The 27,114-nt window shown below is 36.1% G+C and overlaps 1 protein-coding gene across 16 annotated transcripts in view; it reads right to left on the bottom strand.

The window, feature by feature from the left end:
- Positions 1-8,974: 8,974 nt before the first annotated feature.
- The window catches only part of LOC139125284 (cell adhesion molecule-related/down-regulated by oncogenes-like), a 235,847-nt gene continuing 217,707 nt past the window's right edge, over positions 8,975-27,114 (bottom strand). For 12 of the 16 annotated variants that reach the window (XM_070691371.1, XM_070691367.1, XM_070691369.1 and 9 more), the window contains 14 exons: positions 26,927-27,073; positions 26,468-26,614; positions 25,966-26,250; positions 25,404-25,565; positions 24,897-25,007; positions 23,084-23,365; positions 21,755-21,889; positions 18,885-19,097; positions 18,398-18,588; positions 17,166-17,394; positions 16,277-16,510; positions 15,601-15,875; positions 14,059-14,311; positions 8,975-13,673 (listed from right to left, as the gene is read on the bottom strand). In XM_070691371.1, the coding sequence (XP_070547472.1) occupies positions 13,456-13,673; positions 14,059-14,311; positions 15,601-15,875; positions 16,277-16,510; positions 17,166-17,394; positions 18,398-18,588; positions 18,885-19,097; positions 21,755-21,889; positions 23,084-23,365; positions 24,897-25,007; positions 25,404-25,565; positions 25,966-26,250; positions 26,468-26,614; positions 26,927-27,073 (2,882 nt within the window). In that variant the 3' untranslated portion in view covers positions 8,975-13,455. The remainder of the gene's footprint in view (positions 13,674-14,058; positions 14,312-15,600; positions 15,876-16,276; positions 16,511-17,165; positions 17,395-18,397; positions 18,589-18,884; positions 19,098-21,754; positions 21,890-23,083; positions 23,366-24,896; positions 25,008-25,403; positions 25,566-25,965; positions 26,251-26,467; positions 26,615-26,926; positions 27,074-27,114) is intronic. The other 4 variants (XM_070691381.1, XM_070691382.1, XM_070691383.1 and 1 more) reach the window with 1 other exon arrangement.

Genomic DNA, 27,114 nt, shown 5'->3' on the forward strand with positions numbered 1-27,114 from the left:
ATTTTATATACGTTTTTTTTTTTCTCTCTTATCGTTTTCTTTTTTACGCATTTCTACTTACTCGTAATGTATCTATTTAGTTATATATTTATTTATGTAGTTGTTCTTTTATTCACTTAGTTACTTTGTTACAATTAGGTTACTTTGCAATCCCACTACTTTCATGTACACTACCCTCGATATACTTCAGTTTTCTTTTTTCTTCTTTGTTTCCTTGCTTTAACATCAAATGGCTTTGGGAACGGACTAGACTAGCATTTGCTATTTTCCGTTTCCATTTACCCTTTATCACAGCACAACTCAGATGTACATTCATCATTGAATTGTAATATTATTATGATTAAGGGTAATAAAGATTATTATTTATTATTATTCACGACAAAAACTATGAACTGAAGTTTATCTAAGCAGCTTTGTAAGCCTGTTTCAGATCCTGAAATCAATAAAAGATCATCAGCATACATTAGACAATTGAAAAGGAGTTTACCAAGTTTGATAGGGCAGTCCTCACTGGAACCAAATGTACTGGGAAGATCATTTATAAAAATATTAAACAAAGTTGGACTTAAATTACACCCTTGCTTAACTCCTAAATTGGAGTCAAATTCTTCAGTAAAGCAATTGTTACTTTTCACACAATACTTAATGTTGTTGTACATAGACTTAATTAAGCTATAAAAATTACCATTAATGCCATATTTCTGTAATTTCCAAAGTAAACCTGTGCCCCAAACCCTGTCAAATGCTTTCTGAAAATCTACAAAACAACAATAAAGGTACCTACGACTGGGACTATAGCTTGACTGAGAAAATTTCGCATAGACATGCTGATCAATAGCTGAACGCAAAACTAAAAGATTATCTGCAGTTAAAGTCCCCTACTAAAATTATGTTATGTTCCAGTTTTCCAACAACAAATTGCAAGAAGATAGTCATGGGACAGATCATCCTGTTTGCTATTTTTCACGCAAATTTAACAAATCCCAGAGAAACTACTCTACAATTGAAAAAGAGCGGAGTGTTTATCTTTGATATTAGCTTTACAGCATTTTGAAGTTTATGTTACTTCTTCAAATCAGCCAATAGTGTTTTATATTGATCACAACCCTCTTGTTTTCCTGCAGAAATTTAAAGGCAAAAATCAGAGATTGCTAAGATGGAGTTTAATGTTACAGGAGTTTAATCTTGACATTAGACATATCAAAGGCAGAGACAATTTAATTGCAGACTGTCTCTCTCGTATTTAGAGTTTATTGTTGTTCACTTTCAAGAAATTTTACTTTAGAGTAAAAAAAAAATTTTGAGTACTTAAATCTTTTTCAAGATTACATTTGCAAAAGAAAGATTTTTCTTTGAAAAATTTTCTTTTTTTGAAGAGGGGGTGTGTTATGTAGGTCATTTCCCCCACACTCATCATGACCTGAGTTCAATTAGTCTAGAACATTCTCAAGGTCACTGCCCTTAATGACCTCACAACCTTGAATTCAATTAGTCATGTTTGGAATGTTCTGGAAAGTTGATTAGTTGTGTAAGAGAGATAATTTTAGAACAGTAATTAGCATGTCAATAAAAGTTCTAGATTGTTCTTATATGCCTTTATGTAAGCACATGGGTATAAAAGGGACGTGCACAGCTTCCAGTCAGACTTTTGGGATCGTGTCTCTTGTGTGTTACTAAACTCCAGCAGTAGTCATTCTCAAGACTTTCCAAGACCCTCACTGCCAACGCTGGATTTATACTGTGGACTTTGAGCAGCTTCAAGCCTGCAAGCCAAAGGACTGTTCATTCATCCGACTGACTGTTACAACTCTGAGACTGGAGCTTTGCCGTCCCAGCTAAGATAAGTAGTCTGTACACTTTTAAAGCTTGTACTCTATCCCTGACTTAGCAATTAGTTTTATTTTCGTAATAAATTTTGTTTAAACGTTAACTGCTGAGTTCACCCTTTTGTTCGTTTTCTCTGCACGTAACACTCCCAAACTCGAAAATTCAAGAATCTCAGAATGAAGAGCTTCAAAATAATCATTATTTACATGCATTACAGACCCTTGTGGAGGCAAATATACACAACACATAAAAACATCACTACTGAATGAGAAAAAATCCCTATCAAGTTTTACCCAGTGCAAGTCAGAAATTTTTGAATTCATCTTATGGATACCTGACTTAAAGCAGGACTTAAATACAACAACAGATCCCCCAGCAGCACGTTTACTAGGTTTATGTTGTAAATTCCTATAAGATCTAAAATAACTATTACTATCAAAAGCAACAGTGATTGACTTGAAAAGCCACGTTTCTTGAATACACATTATATCAAATAGATTAACAATTGATAGAAAATCTTCATCACCACATTTTTTTGATAAACCACCTTTGATGTTCCAACTTCCAACAGGTTAAAAAGAACGCTTAAAATTCCTTCTTAAAACAGCAGTACTCTGTCTCTGCGAGGCAAAACACATGGCAGTGTAAAAGCTGAATAACAGAACTAGATAAATTGAAGGAAAACTTTATGAACAGCTGACTACAAATAGAAATAGAAAAAATAGCGTCAAGGACACTGAAGCTCCTCAAGTGTGAGGCCAGTTGAAGTAGTTGGTTGTTGGTAAGCAGTAATTGACTCGGAGGCATGGGGTTGGGATATGGGATACACAAGATTTGTGTTAGATACATTTAATTGTATATACGGCATGATTTGGCGCATTAATATAAAAATAAGTTGCATATACATTAACACCAATCTATCCTGATTGAGTATGTGTCGGTTCATTATTAGGCGACTAGTAAAGTGAGTAAGCGCCATTTACTACATTGGAACGCAGGAGAGCCACCGTAATTTCTCTGTCAGCACTCTAGTGAAAATTGCTTCATTGTGTTTTTCAACATTTAAATTTGTAGTATACAAGTGAATTGCATTTTCACATTGATCTGCTTGACCAGAAAATTCATCAGCGTTTTGCTGTAGTAGGTTTATATCTTCTTGTGTATATAGGCCAACTCTGAGACGATTAAGTAATTCTGCAAAATGTTTACCATCTTTCTGTCTGCACAGGCGCAATAGAGAAATAAATATGCAAAAAAGATGAAAGGCTACAGTAGTATTTGTGAAATCGAGCTCAAAGGTCATCGAAGTCATGTGACATTTTGTCAAAAAAAATTGTATCCCATAGTTATCCCTATATACCAAAAATCAGACCTCTAGCTCTATTGGCTTGCCCAGAATTAGATATGTGCATAATTAATAAGGTACAGGATATGGCACCATACGGTCTCCCATCATACCAAATGTGAAGGGTGTAGCACTTGTGGTTATTGAGTTATGGCCATATATGTATATTTGGGTTCAAAGGTCAGCCAGGTCACATAATATTTTGTCAAAAAAAATTGTATCTCATAGTTATCCCTATATACCGAAAATCAGACTTCCAGCTCTATTGACCGGCCCAAAATTAGATACATGCATAATTAATGAGGTACAGGATGCGTCATCATTAGGTGTCCCATCATACCAAATATGAAGGGTGTAGCCCTTGTGATTACTGAGTTTAATATGAAGAAATATCTATATTTGAGGTCAAAGGTAATTGAGGTCACGTAACATTTTGTCAAAAAAATTGTATCCCATAGTTATCCCTATAATCCAAAAAATCAGAACTATAGCTCTATTATTAAGCCCAGAATTAGGTATGTGCATAATTAACACAGGAAGTGGCTGGTCATGTGACATTTTGTCAAAAAACTGTGCTCCCATAGTTTTCTCTATGTACCAAAAGCACATTGAAGTTGACAGCCAGTTAGAGTGAAATCCGATCAAGCTGCAAAACTTAATTAGCCAAGGTATTGTGTATCAGCGATTTTTACGACATTAACAGCTGGGCTTGATGTGGTCTTGTTTATATCTTTAATCAGCTACACCTCTCAGTTACACATCACACCAGGGCCGCTCCACTGTACGCCAGACAGAGAAACATAAACGAATCACTACACTTTGCAATGTCATGTATCTTTCTTTTTTATTGGTGATGAACAAATGAGCTTGAAAAGTTCAGGAAGGTTTTGAAATTTTCGCTTGTCCAGTCTCAGTGAATCTACATATTACATATAAACAATTTTGGGAATTCTTGACAATTGGACACAATGATAAGTTATCTGTTGCTTACAACGGTCTAATCATTGCAATCCTAGTTCTTACAGATGAATCGAATCATGAAATACTGTAAGGGAACATTCTCATCACAGTATACCTCAAAAACAGAACGAAAGAGAAAGTACTAGAGCTGTTACAACTTTAAAAATACCTTAAAGCTAAAAATAGAAATAATAGTGAAAAATTTGTCTAAATGGTATAAATGAAATGAGCTACAAGTAATAGAACACATCATAATCATGTTTGCAAGTGTTTCAGTGAAAAGGATGCCTTGTAACAAACTGTCTTTTTTTACGTTTTATTAGAATCGTTATGTTGAAAAGGTTCTTGCAGTGCACCATTGAGTCCAATCAGGAACTCCACGAATACATTTACAAATGTATTTTGAACATGTAAGTTTATATGATGCTGGTCTAGCCGGTCAATTCCCAAAGCTACCTGAACTTTCACGCTCACTTGTTCATCACAAATAAAAATGAAAGATACATGACATTGCAAAGTGTGGTGATTTGTTTATGTTTCTCTGTCTGACATTCATGAAGTGGCCCTGGTGTGTTGTGTAACTGAGAGCATATAGCTGATTAAAGATGTAAACAAGACCACATCAAGCCCTGCTGTGTTAATGTTGTAAAAATCGCAGATACACATCTACAGAGGCTAGTTGGCCAAATCTTGACAGAAGGAAGTCTTGACAGAAGGAAGTAAAAGTTGACGCCGCAGTTTATCACATGACACATGGACACACAGACGGAAGTTAGTTGGCCAAATCTTGACAGAAGGAAGTCTTGACAGAAGGAAGTAAAAGTTGACGCCGCCATTTCTAGTTTTCAATTCTAATAGCTCCTCAGTACATAAAACTGAGGAGCTAAAAAGTAGCCAGAATAACTGGTGTGCTAAATTTTAGCACCAGGTTGACAAAAGTTAATGGACACACAACAACTCTTTTGGAGCACAGTGTAACATTGTAGCCATTAGTGGCTGTATCCAGACTGGGCTCTGGTTTACCGCGGAAGACGGCGGTAGAGGATCAGACCGAGGAGTATTCTACAGGATTGGTTCTGGTGTTGTTGAATGAGATGTTTGCGACTGGGGAGTGATATTACCAACTATATACATTGTGACGATGAAGATCTGCGGGAGGTGTGACACTGGAGACGACACGCTCACAATCACGAGTTACACCTACACCAGCCTCTATTGATGACGTCACAGCGGTCGCAGAAGCAGAGATGTTTCTCCGTGAACGTGACACGGAGTTCAAAGATTCAGCAAACAAATTCACCACGGGACCTTTCCTATCTTAGTATCAGCCGTTGTTATTTTATCAACAATAAAAGAAAGTTTGTCCATGATATCATTGACTGAATATACAGTTGAACCATATTTGCCCTCGATCTCCGCCACTTTGTTCTCAAGAGAAGTCCGCAACGATGACAATTGTTTTTTCAATTCACGTACCTCGGCAATAACACGATCTTGACACTGCAATTCAATTCAGACAGACACAAACATTTTTTCAAACATTAAAAAAAGTTTGGAATATATCTGTTGGAAACCAAACCTGCAAAATCACCTTCAGCTGTGCTTTCTAATGATTCTTTTACCACATTTTAACACCAAATACAATTTACAATATGAAATGCTCACAAGATCACCACATTACCGGTATGTATTCTTATAGTTCCTGTAGGTATAAAATCGCCAAAAATCAGAAAATCTTTTCACAAATATTTATTAATTTTGTTCATATCAACACAACCTGAAAAAGTTATGGAATCAATACTGTGGACTATTTCTGTAAGTTTTTTCCATCAAAAAATTAGGAAGCTTCATAAAAATAGGAAATTGAAGACATTTCTCTAAAAATTTAAAACAAGCGACCTGGCAGCTGATAGAACTCCTTTGTGTTATGTAGAGAATAACTTTTTGCAACACGTGTTGATGAAGGAGGAAATCTTCGACAGCCTACTTCAGGTCAGCCAGACCAAAATGGCAAATATAGCTGCAAAAATATGTAATTGAAGAAGATATAATTCGAACATGTTAAATTAAGATCATACATAGGAAAATTTCTACTCAATATCAGAGCTATTAAAAAGATTTTGTAAAACAAATTTTTTGACCAAAATAGCAAAAATTGCCCCAAAAATACAAAATTGCAGATTTCATACCAAACATCAAAGATATCAAACGAGCAGTTTTTGAGAAATACATTTTTTGACCAAAAATGAAAAAAATTGCCCAAAAAATACAAAATTGCAAATTTGATAAGAATTTGAATACATCACATTTTGATCAACCTTATGAACCTGCATACCAAATACCAAAGGCATCAGATGAGTAGTATTTTGAGGAAAAAATTTTTTGCCAAAAATGGGGAAAATTGCCCCAAAATTACAAATACTAAAAATTCACTACAATTTTACAAACTTGACTGAGGTCATCCCGAGGAACATGTATACCAACTTTCAAAGCACTCGAACAAGCTGTTTCAGAAATTTTTTTTTTTTCTACTAAAATTTGAAAAAGATTACCCATAAATACAAACACGCAAATATCATCCTCAGTTGTACACACCTAATTTAGAATACCTAAAGGAACCTACATACCAAGTTTCAACCAAATCTGACCAACGGTTTCTGAGTTTTAACAGTTTGCAGGATTTTTCCTTTTTTTACCTCATTTGCATATTTTTGAAACTGACCTGTTCATTTCAACAATAATTCACATCTCCACTCTTAGGTGCTCCTGTACACCAAATACTAAGCTGGTAGCTGCTGCGGTTTAGAGTTTTTGATCTGGACGGACTAACAGACATACATACATACTTACATACATACATACACACAGACGACATGTAAATGAGATGCAAATGAAATGATTCACCTTATACGATTAGCTCTCTTTGGTATCAAATGAGAGCTAAAAATTGCGTTACTCTGTACAGTTGTTTATGGCAAGGCGTTTTCTTGTTTTCAATGGGAAAACATTTGTGTGAATCAGATTTAAATTGGTGTTTATGGTTAAATATCAATATTGTACATACCAAGTGACTCTTATAATTGAAAGTGTGGCCAAAGTTTGGCCAAAGAAAGTGTTCCTTTGGGTAAACTGATATCATTGGTTGAAATCTTCATTTTTCTCAGCTGATAGGATTGTTTGAAAAGTGCATTTAAATCTACGCGTATAATGTTTGACTTGACTGTCCAACTTGTTATGCCAGGTCAAGGTAAGCACCATCAATGAAACATTTTCCTGTTCCACACCAACTTTCAATATTTGATAGACTCCAAGTATATGCCTCTGTTCCTCCTGCAATATGAACTAAATACATGCTGGATGTCAAGTTCTTTTGTGTTTATAGGTTTCCAACACTTTCATCAGAAAAAGGCTGGTTGCGTAACACATAGTGTTTTGTGTTATATCAAAGGTTTGATACATCAAATCTAAAACGACAATCACAGAAGAAATTTCTCAGTATTGTTTCTTCCATTCCTTTCTGTGGATTATTATCACCATCTTTCTAAAACTGTGACTGATAATTTTTAGACCAATCACACAAAAAATACCGCAATTATACGGTGTCGCTCAAATTTGATCAGAATTGGTACATACCGGTATGGGTACCAAAGATCAACAATAAATGTTGTTTCTATCTGTTCAGTGCAGCAAAATTCTACATTGATGTTATGACAATGATTTCTGCACAGTACAACCAGAAAAACAACAAGAAATATTTAAACCAGAAAAACAAGAATGACAAAAGTAATTAAGGTCTGAAACTTTAGGTACTGGAGGTCAACTTTAGCAACATGCATAGCAGAAAGGCAGCTAGCCCCCTTAGTTTGACCATAGACGGTCTTTCTCCCCTCTATTGAGGGTCTTCCTCCCCTCTATTGCATATGGTTTGAGCAGGTCTGTTAATATGTAACAGTTCAATGACAATGACAGGAAATGACTCAAGTCAGTGGAGTACCGGTAAGCCTGTTTCAAGCCTGTTTCAGAATTTCGCTTTTTCTTACCTCATTTGCACATTTTTAACACTGATGTGTTCATTTGAACAAATTCACATCTCAACCCCTACATCTACCTGTACACCAAATACTGAGATGGTAGCTTTGGCGGTATGGGAGCCTTTGTGTGTGACGGACATACATCCGCACATACCCACAAATATACAGACATAGACGCCACTCAGACTCATCATATAAGCTCTTTTTGGTATTTATATATAAAACCAAATTTGAGCTAAAAATTGTCCTCTCTAATGGGAAATACCTAAAATGAATGGCTGTTTACGGTAAAGTAGTATTGAACAATCACCTTAGGAGCACAGTTGATTGTGGTTAGGTACACATGGCAAAGGCCTCAGAGGCACACAGGCCTGCATCTCACCATGTACCCAACCACAAGCCACAGTGCTTTTGCACACAACATCCATACTTATATTCAGAATTTCCACCACATTCGGCATAAAGGCAAATGCATGTTGCAGCTTTTGGCATAAGGAGGTGTGATTTCAAAACAATTGTCACTCCATAAACTCTTTGTCAAGTCCACCATTTGAAAATTACACCATAACGTCTCTTCATTGTGTGTGCAATGTTAGCTCTGTGTTTTTACTGGCAGCCATCAAGGCTGTGGAGTCATAGCCCTAGGAGTCATAGCAATGGAATTATCTGTTTGGTATCCATGGTTATATGTAAATCACTAAAATGATGTCATACTAATAAAGAACCATAAACAGAAAGCAATGAATGGTTGTGTAAGTTGAGTAGAATTATGAACTTTTGCATTTGAATTGAAACTAACAACAGACACCGGTTTCAATAAATGTCTCATATTTTATTCTGAATTTTTCATATTTGCACAAAGGTCAAAGTTCAAGTCTGGAGATTTGTACATGATCAGCTCTTGTTGAACACAAATAATTGCAACTAAGAAACATACATGTATTGTTAATATTGACCCAAAGTCGTCTATGTCTCTATGCATTTGTCCTCCTTAAAACAGTAGCTATTACATGTACATTATGATTGTTAAGGAGGTTATATCTATCCTGGTTTGCCCTGAAACCTAGATGTTTGAATACATTCAAAAAGTTACTTCAAGTTTGAAAGAAACCTGCTGACAAAATCTCTTTTCACAAAGTGTTTATCAATGTTTTGATATAACATATAACTAGTTTCCTTAACAACCATGCACATGTCATGAGGTCAAAGGTTAAAGGCCATCAAAACCAGCAGAGACGGCTGTCTTTTTGCTAAATATACATAAAAGGAAAAATGACTAATTCATGTTTGGTATAAATAAAATCTACAAAACTGGTACATTATCATATCAATATATACACAATGTAATAACTTACTTGTTTCACAGAACTTTTTTCTATTTTTGTTTTTTTTAAAAGAGTCAACATAAAATAGCACATTTGAAAAACTTATAAAAAATATTACAGTAATCAATAAGGATGGTGGGTACATAAACCACAAATGTGAAAGTGAAGCAACTTATTTTGATATTGATTACACTTTTAATGTGCTGCATGGCAACCAAATCCAATCTTCTCAATGTTCAGTTTACTGAGAAAATCTTTAATATTCATAAATACAAAATGTGATGAACTTGTAGTTTACAGAATCAACATGTCTTGTTGGACTGTTGTTCACTTTTGCTCACAATGCTACATTGCATGCTATTGGCTCTTCTGTCTGCAACTCTCATTGGACAAGGGTCTGGATACTATGGCAACTGTGTCAAGGGTACTGGTGGGAAATGTTGGGAGAGCAGTCAAAGGTTTATTAATGACATTTTAATTCTGACACATTGAGAGTGTGTTGTATGGTATATGTATGTACAGATGTACTGCATCCACATCCAATGATAGGGGTCTTTTTTATTTCGAAATATTATGAAATATCAAGCAGTACATGTAAATACACTTTGATGAGAGTTGCAACACTGTAACTATTTGATGGTAAACTGTAGATGCAATGCTAGCTGCTAGTGTGAGCAACTACAATACAAAATAATCAAAGTTCAAAAGTTCACTTCATAAGTTGTTTGTTCATGTGCCTTTGTTTTCTTTCAAGGCAGAAGTAGCCAGTTTTTGTCTCCAATGTGAAGGACTGACAAGCTATTGTCATTGCTTTGTAACACAGTTCAATCATAATCCTTTTCAGTTTTTAAATTGACACAATTTCTTTCACTGCTGCCTGTTTTTATGAACTTTATTTCTTTAAAATTGATCAGTTTGTCCTGTAGCATGTCAACAAATCTATTGTATATTTTGATGGCATGCTTAGTATTTGGCAGATATTAAAGGCCAAGCTGACACCCCTATCTGACAGCACTTGGACTGATCTTGACGTTGAGAAACAAAGAAGAGAAAAGTAATCACTGTACTCCAGAGAGGGGATGGTAACACCTTATAACATTTGAACAATGTTAACAAAATAAATGTAGATACCAGTTTAAGAAATTTTACATAAATATAAGCACAGTTTACAAGTTATGTTGAAATTCAATGACAGAGACTACGCTAAGACACAAATGTTGAACAGAGTTCAATACTGGAAACACAAAATCACTCATGAAACTTCTAATTTCTTTTTAAATCAAGGTTTCATTAATCTTATCAGAAATATTTATTACAAAAATGACATATTTTTAAACTTTATCTCTCATTATTTACATATCTTCATATTTTGTGACACTGTATAACACCTCAAATGTCTATTATTTTAAACTAATTCTCTCATAATAAAGTTACTATGTTGCTCTACTTTGGGAACATGACAAAATGTCTCTAACTTTTCATCGCCAATGAAAGTTTACATAAATTGTATATCCACATGTTCACCTTTCAATGCCCAAATATGGCTGTCAATTTGCATACTTCACCTCATTGCCTAAATATGGCTCTGTAATTTGCATATTTTAAGCTATTTTTGCATACCCCATTCACAAAGTACCCGTTTCTCATCACTGGAACATAATCCTATTTTTCTGTAACCTCGGTATGTGTCCTTCCCAAAAACGTAAGGTTTACAGAAATATTTTTGTTTGAAATGCATGGCAAGAATAGATCTCTCGCAAATAAAATCTTCATCTCCCTACCCAATTCCCTTCAATAATATCGTTACACTTTTACTGCACACTATATATATCAGTTACTTGGTCACTTTTTTAACAGCACAGAAAATCTACAAATTGACTGACATAAGCAATGCAAAAAAAATTGTACAAAACTAGCTTTACAGACTGCAATCTGTTGACAGCATAAATAATTTTATACAAGCAGATTATGTGCAACAAAAATGAAAATTACTGAAGTACGTCCTTTTTAAAGTTATTGCCGTATTCTCTATGGCTCTCCAAAAATGTGAAAATGTAACAAATAAACTAATATTTTGTCTGAAACTGAGCTTCTATATGAGGCACTGTCTCACCAATGTGAAATTCCAGACGAGTGCATATGACAGACAGTGACTAGATCATATATATAAACTATAATAGTAATATCAATTAGGGTATCTGGAAATGTATCCTGAATATATTGCACACACTAACACAACCAGACCTTCTTTGCATCGTAAAATATCACATTTGATTTACTTTTATTGCCACCCTATATTCTTCTCCAACAAAATACTTGCCCACAAATCTGTATATATTCTACGCTAGCAGAGGCTAAACAGTACAGACTGGATAGAATGCAAAGTTATTTCATGAAACAGAGATTCAAAGTAACAGATGAAATGCAATTTGTTACAGAAAAATTCCCTTTAAGCTGACAGTATATTACTCAGTTTACCTCCATTAACTCTTGATTGGTTTAACTAGTATTTTCCTAGTTTACTTCCATTAACTGTTGATTGGTTTAACTAGTATTTTCTTTCAGGTTTGTTGTCTTTTAATACATACAATGCATTTACTGTTTTACCAACAATACATCTCTTCTGTTTACCAAAATGCATATATTCTCCTTGTCCATGATGCATTTGTTCTCTCTTTACCCAGAATGCATCTATTTCTGTACCCATAATTTATTCTATTATAAATTGCAAACAACTTTTTCAACATCACAAATAAAGGAGTCTTATTAATGGCAGTGGAGTGAAGCCTTTAATGCTGCGACATTTAGAAGGCATAAAAATTCAAAGCTTGAGGCTTTATCTAGTAAACTAGGGGGAAATGATAGAACCACAGAATGATCATCTAGTAAACTAGGGGGACATGATAGAACCACAGAATGATTATCTAGTAAACTAGGGGGACATGATAGAACCACAGAATGATCATCTAGTAAACTAGGGGGACATGATAGAACCACAGAATGATTATCTAGTAAACTAGGGGGACATGATAGAACCACAGAATGATCATCTAGTAAACTAGGGGGACATGATAGAACCACAGAATGATTATCTAGTAAACTATAGGGGGACATGATAGAACCACAGAATGATCATTGGCTTCAACAATCCGAATCAGACACTTGGCCTTCTATGTCCTTGATCAAAAGTTTCTAACACAATTATTTTGATAATATTGATAATTTTCACTGCGTCTGTATTTACATTATGTATTCTATTCTGGTAGATCCTCATCAGATTCATATTTCAATGAATAGTCTGTTTTCTGTCAAGCATCTTGATGCTGCTAACTATACTTTTATAACACAAGAAACACAGGAAAATATTTTCAACTTGTTCCTTTTATATGTCAGATTTTGAGTATGACAAAAAATAAAAACAAACCTTGAAAAACTTAGATTTGGTCAAAACTCATTGCAGTTAAAATGTTTCATTCTGTAGTATACCTGGTCCACCATGTTGGAAGCTTTAAAACATACTAATGGAAGCTTTAAAACATACTAATTGAACCTTTTTCACCATTGTGAACAACTTCTGATACAAGCTATGAAACGAACAGATTGTATGAGGTATTTAAATCTGTGCGACATTGCTTGCTGTAGATAGAGTAAGTTGATCTAGATTATGGATCCAATTAAGCTATTTGATCAGAGAAATGTATGAAAGTGTGGATCTTTGTCCCTTTGACAAACACAGCTCTGGTAAATTGACAGCCAGGTGGGTTTTATGAACTCACAAGTCTGGCCAAATTACACTGAATTAAAAATTCAAGTTTTTTTGACAAAACGCGGAGAAAAAAGAACTTATGTGTATACTTTGTGAAAAGTAACTGACTGAATCTTGACTAGACAAAGATGTCATTCTTGGTTTGATGGACCAGGTAACTGACAATTCAACTTGAGATTAAACCTTCTGATTGAAAGGATCCTACAACTCTGAATGTTTAGGCTTACTAATTGGTTTAATGTCTGTGAAATGCAGCGTTGGTGGTGGAGGAGGGGGGTCCGACAGACAATCATCGTTGTATCTGATTGGAGGTGGATCTGAGAGATAGAGGTCACTATGTGTCACCATTGGTGGCGGCATTGGGTCTGATAAACACTGCTCCGATTCTGTTCCAGAATAGTTGCTGCTACAACTGCAGTCTGGTAACCATAGAAACAAACAACGTACAATTAGCAACTGTGATCACCGTAGGAAAAAAAATCATCATTGGAGGGAACAATTGTCATGGGAAAAAATATGACAGCAATTTTGACAATCAAATTACTGGTAAACAATTAATATGACTTATATTGGAATCATCAACAGTTTTTACACTTTGAAAGTAGATATATCCTAAGAGTGCTTTGCTGTTGATAGACATTGCTGTACCTTGTCAACATAAAATGTGAGTTTGGTATAATTATCTGGAATTGTAAAATTCAATTTTAGTTGCTGCATTCTGGTATGAATGTGAACAAAACAGTTGACATCAGAACCATGGTGGTTCACAAGAGACGCAGAATCACATACTGTATATAGACTAACCTGGTCTCCTGATATAATGATGATCTTTGTGATGTTTTCTGTGTTTATTACTTCTATTGTTGCTATGGGATCTGTTGCTATGGGATCTGGCATGATCACAGGAACAAAGCTGATCTGTGCTGTTGCTACAGCAACGATGTCTACTGTTGTTTTGTCTATTATGATGATATCCGTCCATATTTTTCTTGTTTCTCTCAGACACTGTACTGTAACTGTGATCACTATGGTTTGCATTGCTACTGAATGACATATCCTGTGTGGGTGAAAAGAAAATATCACTTTCAGTGTTTAACATGAAGGCTATCCTGTGTGGGTGAAAAGAAAATATCACTTTCAGTGTTTAACATGAAGGCTATCCTGTGTGGGTGAAAAGAAAATATCACTTTCAGTGTTTAACATGAAGGCTATCCTGTGTGGGTGAAAAGAAAATATCACTTTCAGTGTCTAACATGACGGCTATGTAAGATGATGAAGGCAAAGTAGACAAGTATCCATTCTTTAAAGGCCAGGGACTTGATCCCCGGGATCAAGTTTGTTTTAGTCTATATGACGATTATGTCTAATATGTAGCTTTCCCTGCAAAACAATCAGACGCCGGTACAGGCCTTTCAGAAACAAAGCGGAACACATTTACAGTGGAAAGCACCATAGGATTCATCTTCACATTTTGTTAATTATCTAAATGCAGAAAACATCACAAATGATAACTTTTTAACCAAAAATTACATTCTCATTGAAACAAAGAATGACGACCTTGGAGGAAAACAGCGTGAAATAAGCAACTGAGAACTGAAATGCTACAATGTTGTTAAGATATTGTCTTTTGAAGTTAGAATCTACGCCAAAACAATTGTAAGTTTAAGACACTTTCTATTCGTCTGAAACTGATATTCTTACTCTCCTTTAAAAAAATTCAATGGCTTTTACAGAGCTTGACTTAGTTTTACAAAATCCAAAGGTAGCTATATTTAGGTCAAATAGAAAGGAAATATCCATTGGTTCTGGGCTCAATCAAAACTATCAATCATACTGATGGTATAATTCTTAACAGAGGATGATTAGGACAGAAATGTTTAGGTCAGAGAAAAGTGAATTTTGTGGGTGTCACTGCCATATTTTTATAAAACATACATGTTCATTTTCATTAAAATTTGTGTGGCAATGTATCCACTGTGCAAGTGTATTGGAACTCCCGCATTGCATAATTGCTTCATTGTGTCATGTACTTCATGCAGTTTGTTTCCTCCAGTGCAAGGCTACTCTTGTGATGTGCAACACAGGTGCAGGTTCAACAAACAAGTACAGCACACTACCAACACATATGATATTTCTGATCCATGTCACAAGAGGGCGCTATACAAATCGTTGTCACAGTTTCAATTGGGTCTTTTGAAATCTGTAATGCTGACAAATTATCGAGAACAGACAGACAACATACATTGCAAAGCTATTATATTGACAGAATTCCTTTGACATTCTTTACAGACAGTTGTTAAGGCAAAGTAGATGTTAGACCATTTTGTGTGATCTAGGCAGACTTACGTGTGGAAGTGGTGACGTAATAATTGCTGGTTCCACTTCTTTATATTCATGCGGATTATTAAAATTGACAGCATTAATATCATGGCAATACACATGTCCGTTAGTTAGTGGTGTGGGTGGTAGTGGTAGTGTTGGATAAGGCAAAGCCTCTGCTGAATTGATAGCATTTCCATTGGACTGGATGGCTTGGCTTGCTCCACTTACGCTGCCATTTTCCATGTGATTTCCACAGTTGGGATCGTAATACTGACGCTTATTCCAATCTGCATTGTCACCTAGTGTGGAAAACAGAAATCAGAAAATTGAATTTATCATACAGCCCTATGGTTGTCAATTTCCGTTTAATTTTGGCGATATTGCCATATCTGACTTCATGGTATTCACAATGGTAAAATATTGCCATATTTGACTTCATGGTATTCACAATGGTAAAATATTGCCATATCTGACTTCATGGTGTTCACAATGGTAAAATATTGCTATATTTGACTTCATGGTATTCACAATGGTAAAATATTGCCATATTTGACTTCATGGTATTCACAATGGTAAAATATTGCCATATTTGACTTCATGGTACTGAAACCAGTAAAATGTAACCTTATCTGAATAATGAAATGGGAAAATTCAACACATGGATTGACTGAGAAATGGTTTTAGTTTTTCATGTACTTACCAACAACAGGTGGAGTACCATTGTAGAGTTTAGATCTCCATGTACACATTGCAATGAAGACTACAATCATTAGTATCATGATACCAACAATAATTCCAATAATAAGATACAACATATCACTATCAGCTCTGCTACTCTTCTTGGCGACTGGAGCATTGGTTTTTGTCGTCATCAATGTCTGTGTGGTTGGATGATGTGTTGTGGTTGTACTCACTGTGGAAGTGATGTCTGCAGCTGTTGAATTGCACAGATATAGTACATGAGAAAATTAATTATTGTCCAAATTATGATTCTGTTTTAAAGTTACCATAAGCAGTTGACACATTGATTTAAACCTTACATTTCTTTGGAAAATGGATTCATGGAATAAAATTTTATTTTCAAGTTACTATAAGACATTGACTTAAACTAACAGTATAATTGGTTGTCAACAAATACTTGGTACAATTGTATATTTTGTATATAGTTTGTGCTGAAATCCATTGTACAAAATATCTACACTTTGCTGTACGTGATATAACAGAGAGAAGAAAATTGTCCCTGCCATATAGCATGAAGTCTTCATGAGCAGTGAACAAACCAATTCCAACAAATATTTACTATGTTTTTGTAAGTTGTAATATGTTATACTATGTTGTGTGGCAGCAGTTATTTAGGAAATTCTGAAATACCATTATTTGAGCAGTAGTTCAGTTATTACTCATAAAGCTGTCCATGTGTACCCTGTGCATTCTGAGTGTACACAAGTATGTCTCTACCCTGTCTATTCTGAGAATACCCTGTGTATTCTGAGTGTAAACAAGTATGTCTCTACCCTGTCTATTCTGAGAATACCCTGTGTATTCTGAGTGTACCCTGCGTATTCTGAGTGTGCACATATATACTTCACCTTTAGTTTCTATGATAATGACATTACTGAATTCTCCAGCACCACCTTGGTTAAATGTCTGCATTTTAATGTCATAAGATGTTTCCTTTTCCAAATGACAGATGACATGTTCTCTGGTATTCACTCCACGCACTGTTTCTCGGACGTAATCTTTGTCTTCATCTCGGTCTGTCAGTCGATGATAAATGTAAAACCCATCGATAGGAACACCATCAAGGCTTGCTGTGTACTGCAGCAATGAAAGACAAAATATTTACAACTGTGTTGAAAACTGCTAAGATTTGCTGAGTATTGCAGCAATCAAAGACAAACTATTTAAAATAATGTTGAAGACTGCTAAGATTTGCTGAGTATTGCAGCAATAAAAGACAAACTATTTAAAATAATGTTGAAAACTGCCAAGATTTGCTGAGTGCTGCAGCAATGAAAGACAAAATAATGCTGAACAATATTTCACTGCTTAGAGGTACATGCTTTGATGAAAGCCTGTCCAGCTCATATATGCCATTCTCACTCATCAGTACTTGTCATCCAGCTGGACAGGCTTTCACGCGGGCCTTTTTACGCACTCTTGAAGGTTAGTTACAACCCAAACTTTTACCTGTTTTTATTTTCTTTGGCACAGAATTTTAGCATTCAGACTATGTTTTTAGCAATCTCCACGCAAACCAAATTTTATTTGTACTTTTCACTCACTCCACGATGTTTTACAATCCTTTTTGTCACCCATTGTACTGTATTTTAACTTGTGCAGTTTTTAGCATTGTTGAATGTTATCGTTATGTATTGCTTTCTTTTTATCAGTGTTACCCTGAAGAAGGTGACTTATGCGTCACCGAAATGTTGGTAAATAAAGATTCTTTGAAGATTGGAAACTGGTTGAACCGCCTATTCTTTTACTTCACAAAAACAATACTCGAAATTTCAGCATGACAAATGGATTAGGGTCAGACATGGTAGTTGATATGCAGAAGCAGATTACTGAAAAACTTGCCACAAGTTACAGCTTATGTCCCTTTAACTGTGAAGAGGCATGTAATAAAAATATTATTGCCAGAATCCATGGGTTTATGTGCCCTCACAGCAGGAGACAATTTGCCCTCCTGGTGTCGGGCAAATTGTAACCTGCTCTCTGGCACATAAACCCATGTATTCAGGCAATAACATGTAAAATTGTTACCATGATATTCATTTATGATATTCATTTCTGCTACAGTTATTTGAATACTCACTTCCCATACAACCTTGATTGCTGTAGTATTAGCAGCTTCACTGTGTTTGATGTAAGGAGCAATAACTGGTGGTCTAACATACTTCTCTGTAGTTGGTCGGTCAGCCTTCAACAGAAACCTATGTGAGAGTTCACTGGAACGACTTTCTCCATACTCATTGACTGCAATCATACGGAATCTGTACATGCTATCTGTAATCACAAAATAAGTTTATATCACAGCATTGTAAATACCTACGTTCTGAATGATGTTACATGAAAATGCAACACTTTGCTTCTGTAGATCAGAATTGTTCCATGGTGTATAAGTATTGAACTTGAAATATGCTGGCAGTTATGAGTTAGAAGCAAAGGTCAGATCAGCAGTAAACTGGAATAAGTGGATTACTTGAGGGGGCCTAGTATTGCAAAAAATATCTTAAGAGTTAATGATCTCAGTAATTATCTATTTGTATATGACCTCAGTTCAGAATTCAAAGTTCACCTACCTGGTTGTAGATTGGTGACTTCATACATGCGTTTCTTTGGTGATATGTTACCATTTGCAGTGATGTAACCATCTAGACTGTGAAGTTCACGATACTCAACTTTAAATGCAGTGACAGGAGAACCACCGTTATCATCTTCATTGAAAGTCCATCTGACCATCACAGAGCTATCTGATGTCTTTGTGATCCTTGGTTTATCCGGGGGTTCTGGAACTAAAAAACCATGCAAAAGGAAATGATAAGAGTGAAGGAAAAATATCATTGAACATATCTGAATAAATTCAATGATGGTGGCAGCTTTTAAGATGAAGTATGCAATGAAAATTGTTACTCATTCATTACTTTGGTCAATTTTCATTTTTTCCAATAGAAAGGCTGATTTTAGGATTGTGCATTATTTCAAGGCTGTGTTTTGCTTCAACAAGCAAATCACTATCACAGGCAGCACATCACTATCACTGGCAGCACATCACTATCACTGGCAGCATATCACTATCACTGGCAGCATATCACTGGCAGCATATCACTATCACTGGCAGCATATCACTGGCAGCATATCACTATCACTGGCAGCATATCACTATCACTGGCAGCAAATCACTATCACTGGCAGCACATCACTATCACTGGCAGCACATCACTATCACTGGCAGCATATCACTATCACTATCACTGGCAGCATATCACTGGCAGCAAATCACTATCACTGGCAGCACATCACTATCACTGGCAGCATATCACTAGCAGCATATCACTATCACTAGCAGCATATCACTGGCAGCATATCACTATCATTGGCAGCATATCACTGGCAGCATATCACTATCACTGGCAGCATATCACTATCACAGCATATCACTATCACTGGCAGCAAATCACTATCACTGGCAGCACATCACTATCACTGGCAGCATATCACTATCACTAGCAGCAAATCACTATCAATGGCAGCATATCACTATCACTGGCAGCAGCGTTATCTTTTGATATAATTCGGCACAGCAACTTTTGGCTCAAGATTTTCTCAGAATGTTTTTAAGCTTTATGTACTTGTGTTCCAAGTGAAGAGTGTGTCTACTTTTATTTCATTTTCTTGTAGAGTAAGTTTCTTTGTGTGTGTTTTCCTCTGGTTTTATGAGTACGCTCTCGAATTAAAGAATAAAAAAAAAAATATCACTATCACTGGCATAACATCACTATCACTGGCAGCACATCACTATCACTGGCAGCATATCACTATCAATGGCAGCATATCACTATCACTAGCAGCAAATCACTATCACTGGCAGCAAATCACTATCACTGGCAGCATATCACTATCAATGGCAGCAAATCAATGGCAGCAAATCACTATCAATGGCAGCAAATCACTATCACTGGCAGCAAATCACTATCACTGGCAGCAAATCACTATCACTGGCAGCATATCACTATCACTGGCAGCAAATCACTATCAATGGCAGCACATCACTATCACTGGCAGCAAATCACTATCACTGGCAGCAAATCACTATCACTGGCAGCATATCACTATCAATGGCAGCAAATCACTATCAATGGCAGCAAATCACTATCACTGGCAGCAAATCACTATCACTGGCAGCAAATCACTATCACTGGCAGCAAGTCACTATCACTGGCAGCATATCACTATCACTGGCAGCACATCACTATCACTGGCAGCATATCACTATCACTAGCAGCAAATCACTATCACTGGCAGCATATCACTATCAATGGCAGCAAATCACTATCAATGGCAGCAAATCACTATCACTGGCAGCAAATCACTATCACTGGCAGCAAATCACTATCACTGGCAGCATATCACTATCACTGGCAGCACATCACTATCACTGGCAGCACATCACTATCACTGGCAGCAAATCACTATCACTGGCAGCACATCACTATCACTGGCAGCATATCACTATCACTGGCAGCAAATCACTATCAATGGCAGCATATCACTATCACTGGCAGCAGCGTTATCTTTTGATATCATTCGGCACAGCAACTTTTGGCTCAAGATTTTCTCAGAATGTTTTTAAAATTTAAGCTTTATGTACTTGTGTTCCAAGTGAAGAGTGTGTCTACTTTTATTTCATTTTCTTGTAGAGTAAGTTTTTTTGGTGTGTTTTCCTCTGGTTTTATGAGTACGCTCTCGAATTAAATAAAAAAAAAAAAATATATCACTATCACTGGCATATCACTATCACTGGCAGCAAATCACTATCACTGGCAGCACATCACTATCACTGGCAGCATATCACTATCAATGGCAGCATATCACTATCACTAGCAGCAAATCACTATCACTGGCAGCATATCACTATCAATGGCAGCAAATCACTATCACTGGCAGCAAATCACTATCACTGGCAGCAAATCACTATCACTAGCAGCAAATTACTATCAATGGCAGCAAATCACTATCACTGGTAGCAAATCACTATCACTGGCAGCATATCACTATCACTGGCAGCAAATCACTATCAATGGCAGCAAATCACTATCACTAGCAGCATATCACTATCACTGGCAGCAAATCACTATCACTGGCAGCAAATCACTATCAATGGCAGCATATCACTATCAATGACAGCATATCACTATCACTGGCAGCATATCACTATCAATGGCAGCATATCACTATCAATGGCAGCAAATCACTATCAATTGCAGCATATCACTTTCACTGGCAGCAAATCACTATCACTGCCAGCACATCACTATCACTGGCAGCATATCGCTATCAATGGTAGCACATCACTATCATTAATCAGCATTCTTATGTCATTAAGAAGGTCAATACAAAATGTTGGGTGGAAACTTCTTGTCTTAAATTTAATAGAACAATATATAAATACCTGAACCACGTCCAAAGTCAGTGATATCTATGATATCTTCCTGGAAGAACGGCAGCCCGGTTGGATACTGACGAACTGAAGATGATGCTGTGGTGGTCTTAGTGGTGATACGTGATGGCTCTGTTACCTCTAATGCTGAAGTGAGTTCAGAGAGAGAGAGAGAGCAAGCATAGCATCCAATTGTTTAATGATGGTGTACAAGTGTTTGTTGTCGTTATAATCATAAGGCAAATAAGTCCACTGATAGCACACAGGCACTTTGTTGCAATAGTTTGAAAGTACCAGCAATTACTAGAATTGAAATTGTTGCAATTTCCATTACATGTGTCATCAGAGGGATTTGTGTCAATTTCAATGCTCTACCGTTACTATGGTATTGCCATGGTTACACTAATTTTCTTGGGTGTAACCATGGTTACATTGATGTGTTTGACTGTTACCATGGTTTCACTATGACAATAATATGCTGTTAAAGTAACCATCGTTTTTACCATGGCAACGTTGATGTGCTTTGAAATCACCAAGGTGTTGTCTCATGCATTATACAGGTGATTGATTTTGAACATGCTACCGGACTGACACAGAGAAGATCTTTTCACAACAACAACAACAACAGCTGGTAAACATGCAGTGTACATGAGTATGGATGTGGTTCCTAGCTGCACTGTATGTTATCTCTACATAGAGGATGTGACTTAGCAAACTCAAAAAAAATTAAAGTTTAAAGCTGAGGACTGTGTGCAATATACACAGGCAAGTGTTTCCTGGCAACTGTTGCCTGGCAATAGAGTGATCTAAATCATGCACATATGGATAAGCAAGCGCAATTTATAAGCCATAATATCTTACACAGCATTGGGAAGTAAGCAAAGATAAGAAACAGGCCAAAGTCACCATAGTTTACTATTTACGTAATTACTTATTTTAGTCAGAGTAGTAATATTTTATGTCTCATTTGATCTGTCTGCAGACAGAATACTTCTGTGTCACTGATTTGGAAAGAACTGCTCCTTTTCTTGCTGATCAGCCAGACAACAATTGCTGATGCTAACATTTCATTTGTAGTAGGCCTACAAGTAATGGCAATCTCACATGATTGACAGATTCATCAAAATTATATGAGCAACTGGTCAGTGCCAAGCAAAATAATCAGAACATGGTCACTGTTCAGTTCCAAGCAAAACAAGCAGACATGGTGACTTCAGCCCCTTTGAATCATAAGTGTTAATGAAGTCAGTGTGTTAATAAGGATGTTCTCTGTGCATTGCAACAACAGAACAACACTGCAGAACTGTCCAAAGACGGCAAGATAAATCTGCCACAACTAACCTTCCACTTTTAAATACGCTGCTGAACTAACTTGGCCATGTTGGTTCTCAGCTATACACTGGTATTCCCCTTCGTCAGTTTTTTCAATGTGAAAGATATTAAGTCCCCCTGTCCTGCCCTCAGACATGAATACCCTCTCAGAATTGATGATAGGCGTGTCAAAATCCTTGTTCCAAGCCACTAATGGCATGGGATCTCCTTCCACGCCGCATGACATGAAAACTGTATCGCCTTCAAATACAGTCATATCCACAGGTGGACGTAATATCTCAGGAAACCCAACTGTAAGAACATAAGAAACCACAAATTTCCTGCAGTGCTTTCCTTCCAGAAACAATATTTATTTTCAAGTATATAACTCAGTCCTGGATACTTTTTATCTTCATACAACTGTTCACAATGTTAGTGTTGATTAATGTTACAGTTTGATGATGTTGGTTAAATAATGAATGATACACAGGGATACTGGGGTTGGGTTAGATGATACAACAATGAACAACGTTTGGCAGCATTGCAACGAGACATGATTAGTGTAACTGACTGTTATCTGGTTTTTGATTTCTTGGTAGTCTGGTAATAACACAAATATGGAGCACTGATATTCACATTTCAAAACATAACGACACAAATGAAACATTCTACAAAGACACAAAGAAACACTTGACACATTTTCTAATGCCGCCATCCCTCGATTTCTGTAATGGTAGAATGGTCCTATTGTATCCAATGGGAGTTGGAATTTTAAATTGAGAGTATGGGGTTATACCATTATTAACTGAGAAATGTAATTATGGAGAATGCAAAATTGGATTGGAAAACTGTAAAGGAACCATTGGAATTGGAATGACAACATCATTTCTTATAGGGTTTCATGGTCAGGATTAGACTGTATTTCACTACCATGTACTTTCATGGTCAGGATTAGACTGTATTTCACTACCATGTACTTTCATGGTCAGGATTAGACAGTGTATTTCACCACCATGTACTTTCATGGTCAGGATTAGACTCTGTATTTAGACACGATGTACTTTCATGGTCAAGATTAGACAGTGTATTTCACTACCATGTACTTTCATGGTCAGGATTAGACTGTGTATTTCACTACCATGTACTTTCATGGTCAGGATTAGACTGTATTTCACCACCATGTACTTTCATGGTCAAGATTAGACAGTGTATTTCACCACCATGTACTTTCATGGTCAGGATTAGACTCTGTATTTCACCAACATGTACTTTCATGGTCAAGATTAGACAGTGTATTTCACCACCATGTACTTTCATGGTCAGGATTAGACTCTGTATTTCACCAACATGTACTTTCATGGTCAAGATTAGACAGTGTATTTCACTACCATGTACTTTCATGGTCAGGATTAGACTGTGTATTTCACTACCATGTACTTTCATGGTCAAGATTAGACAGTGTATTTCACCACCATGTACTTTCATGGTCAGGATTAGACAGTGTATTTCACTTCCATGTACTTTCATGGTCAGGATTAGACAGTGTATTTCACCACCATGTACTTTCATGGTCAGGATTAGACTGTATTTCACCACTGTGTACTTTAAAATGATCTACTTGTGTCCAGAAAAATCCCTCAGCAAGAATATTTTTGGTAGATTACAAGTTATTATCACTCTTTGAAGAGTGAAAATAGTGTATGATTTGTTCATTTTTGAACTCTGACTTTGGAATCATAGAAATTGATTCATCTGAAGACAGAGAGGGGATAAGGGGAGGGTTTAGGAAAGGTAGGGGAGGGAGTGTGTGCTTGGAAATGTGGGTTTATCTATTGTGTCTTACCTTTTAGTTTGAGTCTGGCTGTTGCCTGGGTAACACCCTGTCTGTTTATAACCATACACTGGTACATTCCAAGCTGATTTTCTGTGATGGCATGGACTATTAACCGATTACCTAGGGTAACAACACGGTAAGAGAATAAATCATGAAGGCATTATGATAGTAATTTTTCTCCTTTCTATAGTAGTTTTCAGATATGAAATTTTGAAATATTGCGATGGAATACTGAAATACTGAAATAATGAAATGGAATACAGATTCAACAAAGCACACAGCTGTTAAGACTTTTGTAACTGAAATATTTTGATGCAGACTTTTGTAATTGAAATATTTTGATGCTGTGAAATCAGTACGATACACACATTTTGTTGAAATTGTTTATGGAAATACCAACGCCAGTCATTTGGGGTGAAGTGTGATCTTTTATCATGCTAATGCAACACTTCTAGTAGTATTTGCTTTGCATAAATATTTTGATATAAATCTTGATTTCTTATATCAGATACTTACCAAGTAGTGAGTGTTTAAGACTCATATCTGAGATTGGTTCAGCATTAAATAACCATTGTATGTCAGTGACTGGATTGCCACCTGTTATCTCACAACGGAATTCTACTCTGTCTCCAAATTTAGCAGCAACATCTTGTGGTGGTTCAACAATAACTGGTGGTACTGAAGTAGAAAAGTGAGAATATTGATCAATGCATAGTCAGTGAATGGTATGTGAACAGTCTAATGAATCAACACACTCAGAATACAGGGATTTCAATTACATTTTGTGTCCAAGATCAAAACAAAGTAGATATAAAGTTAATGAAATAAAGTGCTGTCAACGACCACATGAATTCCAACAAAGCACAAAGAATAGAATACTTTTGATAGCAAGCAATCGACACGTAGCCTGCATACCCAGATAAAAACAAACACTGCCAACATGAAATGTTTTGTTGGGTATTTGAAAGGATTTAAAGTTTTTAATCGGGTATTTGAAAGGATTTAAAGTTTTTAATCAACTAGCAACTCAAATCATGATACTTGCTACTGACGAAGTTACCTTTCATTGACCTCTCACCTATGACACTGAGTGACACTTGTTGTCTGTGTGGGAGTGCCACACCGTTTTCTGCTACACACACGTATGGACCTTCATCAGACTCCTGTACATTCTGTATTACCAAATTTCCCAAGTACTGGTGAATTCTTTCTTCAGGCATGTCTCCATTTTGACGTATCCAACTGATCCGGGGCAATGGCTTTCCTTTTGCAATGCATTCCAAGGTTGCATTTTCACCAACCCTTACCGTGGCCCTTGATGTGTATTCAATGTGAGCTGGCATGTCAATATCCATTGTATCTTCTAAATTTCAAAAAACAGCAAAATACCAATTAATGATAATTCACCGCTTGAGGAAAAGAAATCAGCATTCACTTCATTTGTACAGCTTACATCCAGCTACGATCACCGACAAAAGTATCAAATTTGCTGACCCTAGTAAGATGTTTTTTTAAATTGTAAGGCAGGGAATGGATTTTTAAAACACATATAAAAAAGATCTTTGTTAATAGCTGTTTACCTCCGATAATGACAAGCTTAGTACTGTTTGTTGGGGTTTGTCTTTTATCTGATACTGGATTCACTGCTGAACATTTATAGTTGCCTTTATCTTCACTGGTCACATTTGCAATCTGTAAATTTCCCGACGGCAAGATCTTCATTCTGTCTGCTCAAATAAAAAAGATACAACAATTTTTCAAATTCCTGATTGCCAATAGTTTGTAGTACCAAAGTTATGCTTTCACAACAAGGAAGTTAAACTTTTGTCACTTACAAAAAAACAAAAGTAGTACATATGTTCTAACTATAACTGGCGCTATACATTGTGATGCCAATCCTATCATGAAACACAAGCAGTCACAGTTTTCATCATTTCAATATTTGTGACTGGTGAGCAAAATTAGCATATTCAAGAACATTTGAAAACTAATTTGTGATGAATTGAGAAATTGAATAAATTTGTGCATGATGTTTATACCTGTATTGAAAGCAACCCATTCTCCCTGATTTCGATATTCTGTTCTAGCTGGTGGCAAACTCTCAGGTGGACTACATTTTATGACAGCCGTGTGTCCTACAATAGCAGTAGCTTGTGGTTCCATTTCTTCTGTGAATGGCTTGATATCTGAGTTGAATAAGTAGAGTAAGAATAGGTATCATGGAATA

Source organism: Ptychodera flava, assembly GCF_041260155.1.
Source record: "Ptychodera flava strain L36383 chromosome 3 unlocalized genomic scaffold, AS_Pfla_20210202 Scaffold_25__1_contigs__length_14229661_pilon, whole genome shotgun sequence".
In the NCBI taxonomy this organism is placed as follows: domain Eukaryota; kingdom Metazoa; phylum Hemichordata; class Enteropneusta; family Ptychoderidae; genus Ptychodera; species Ptychodera flava.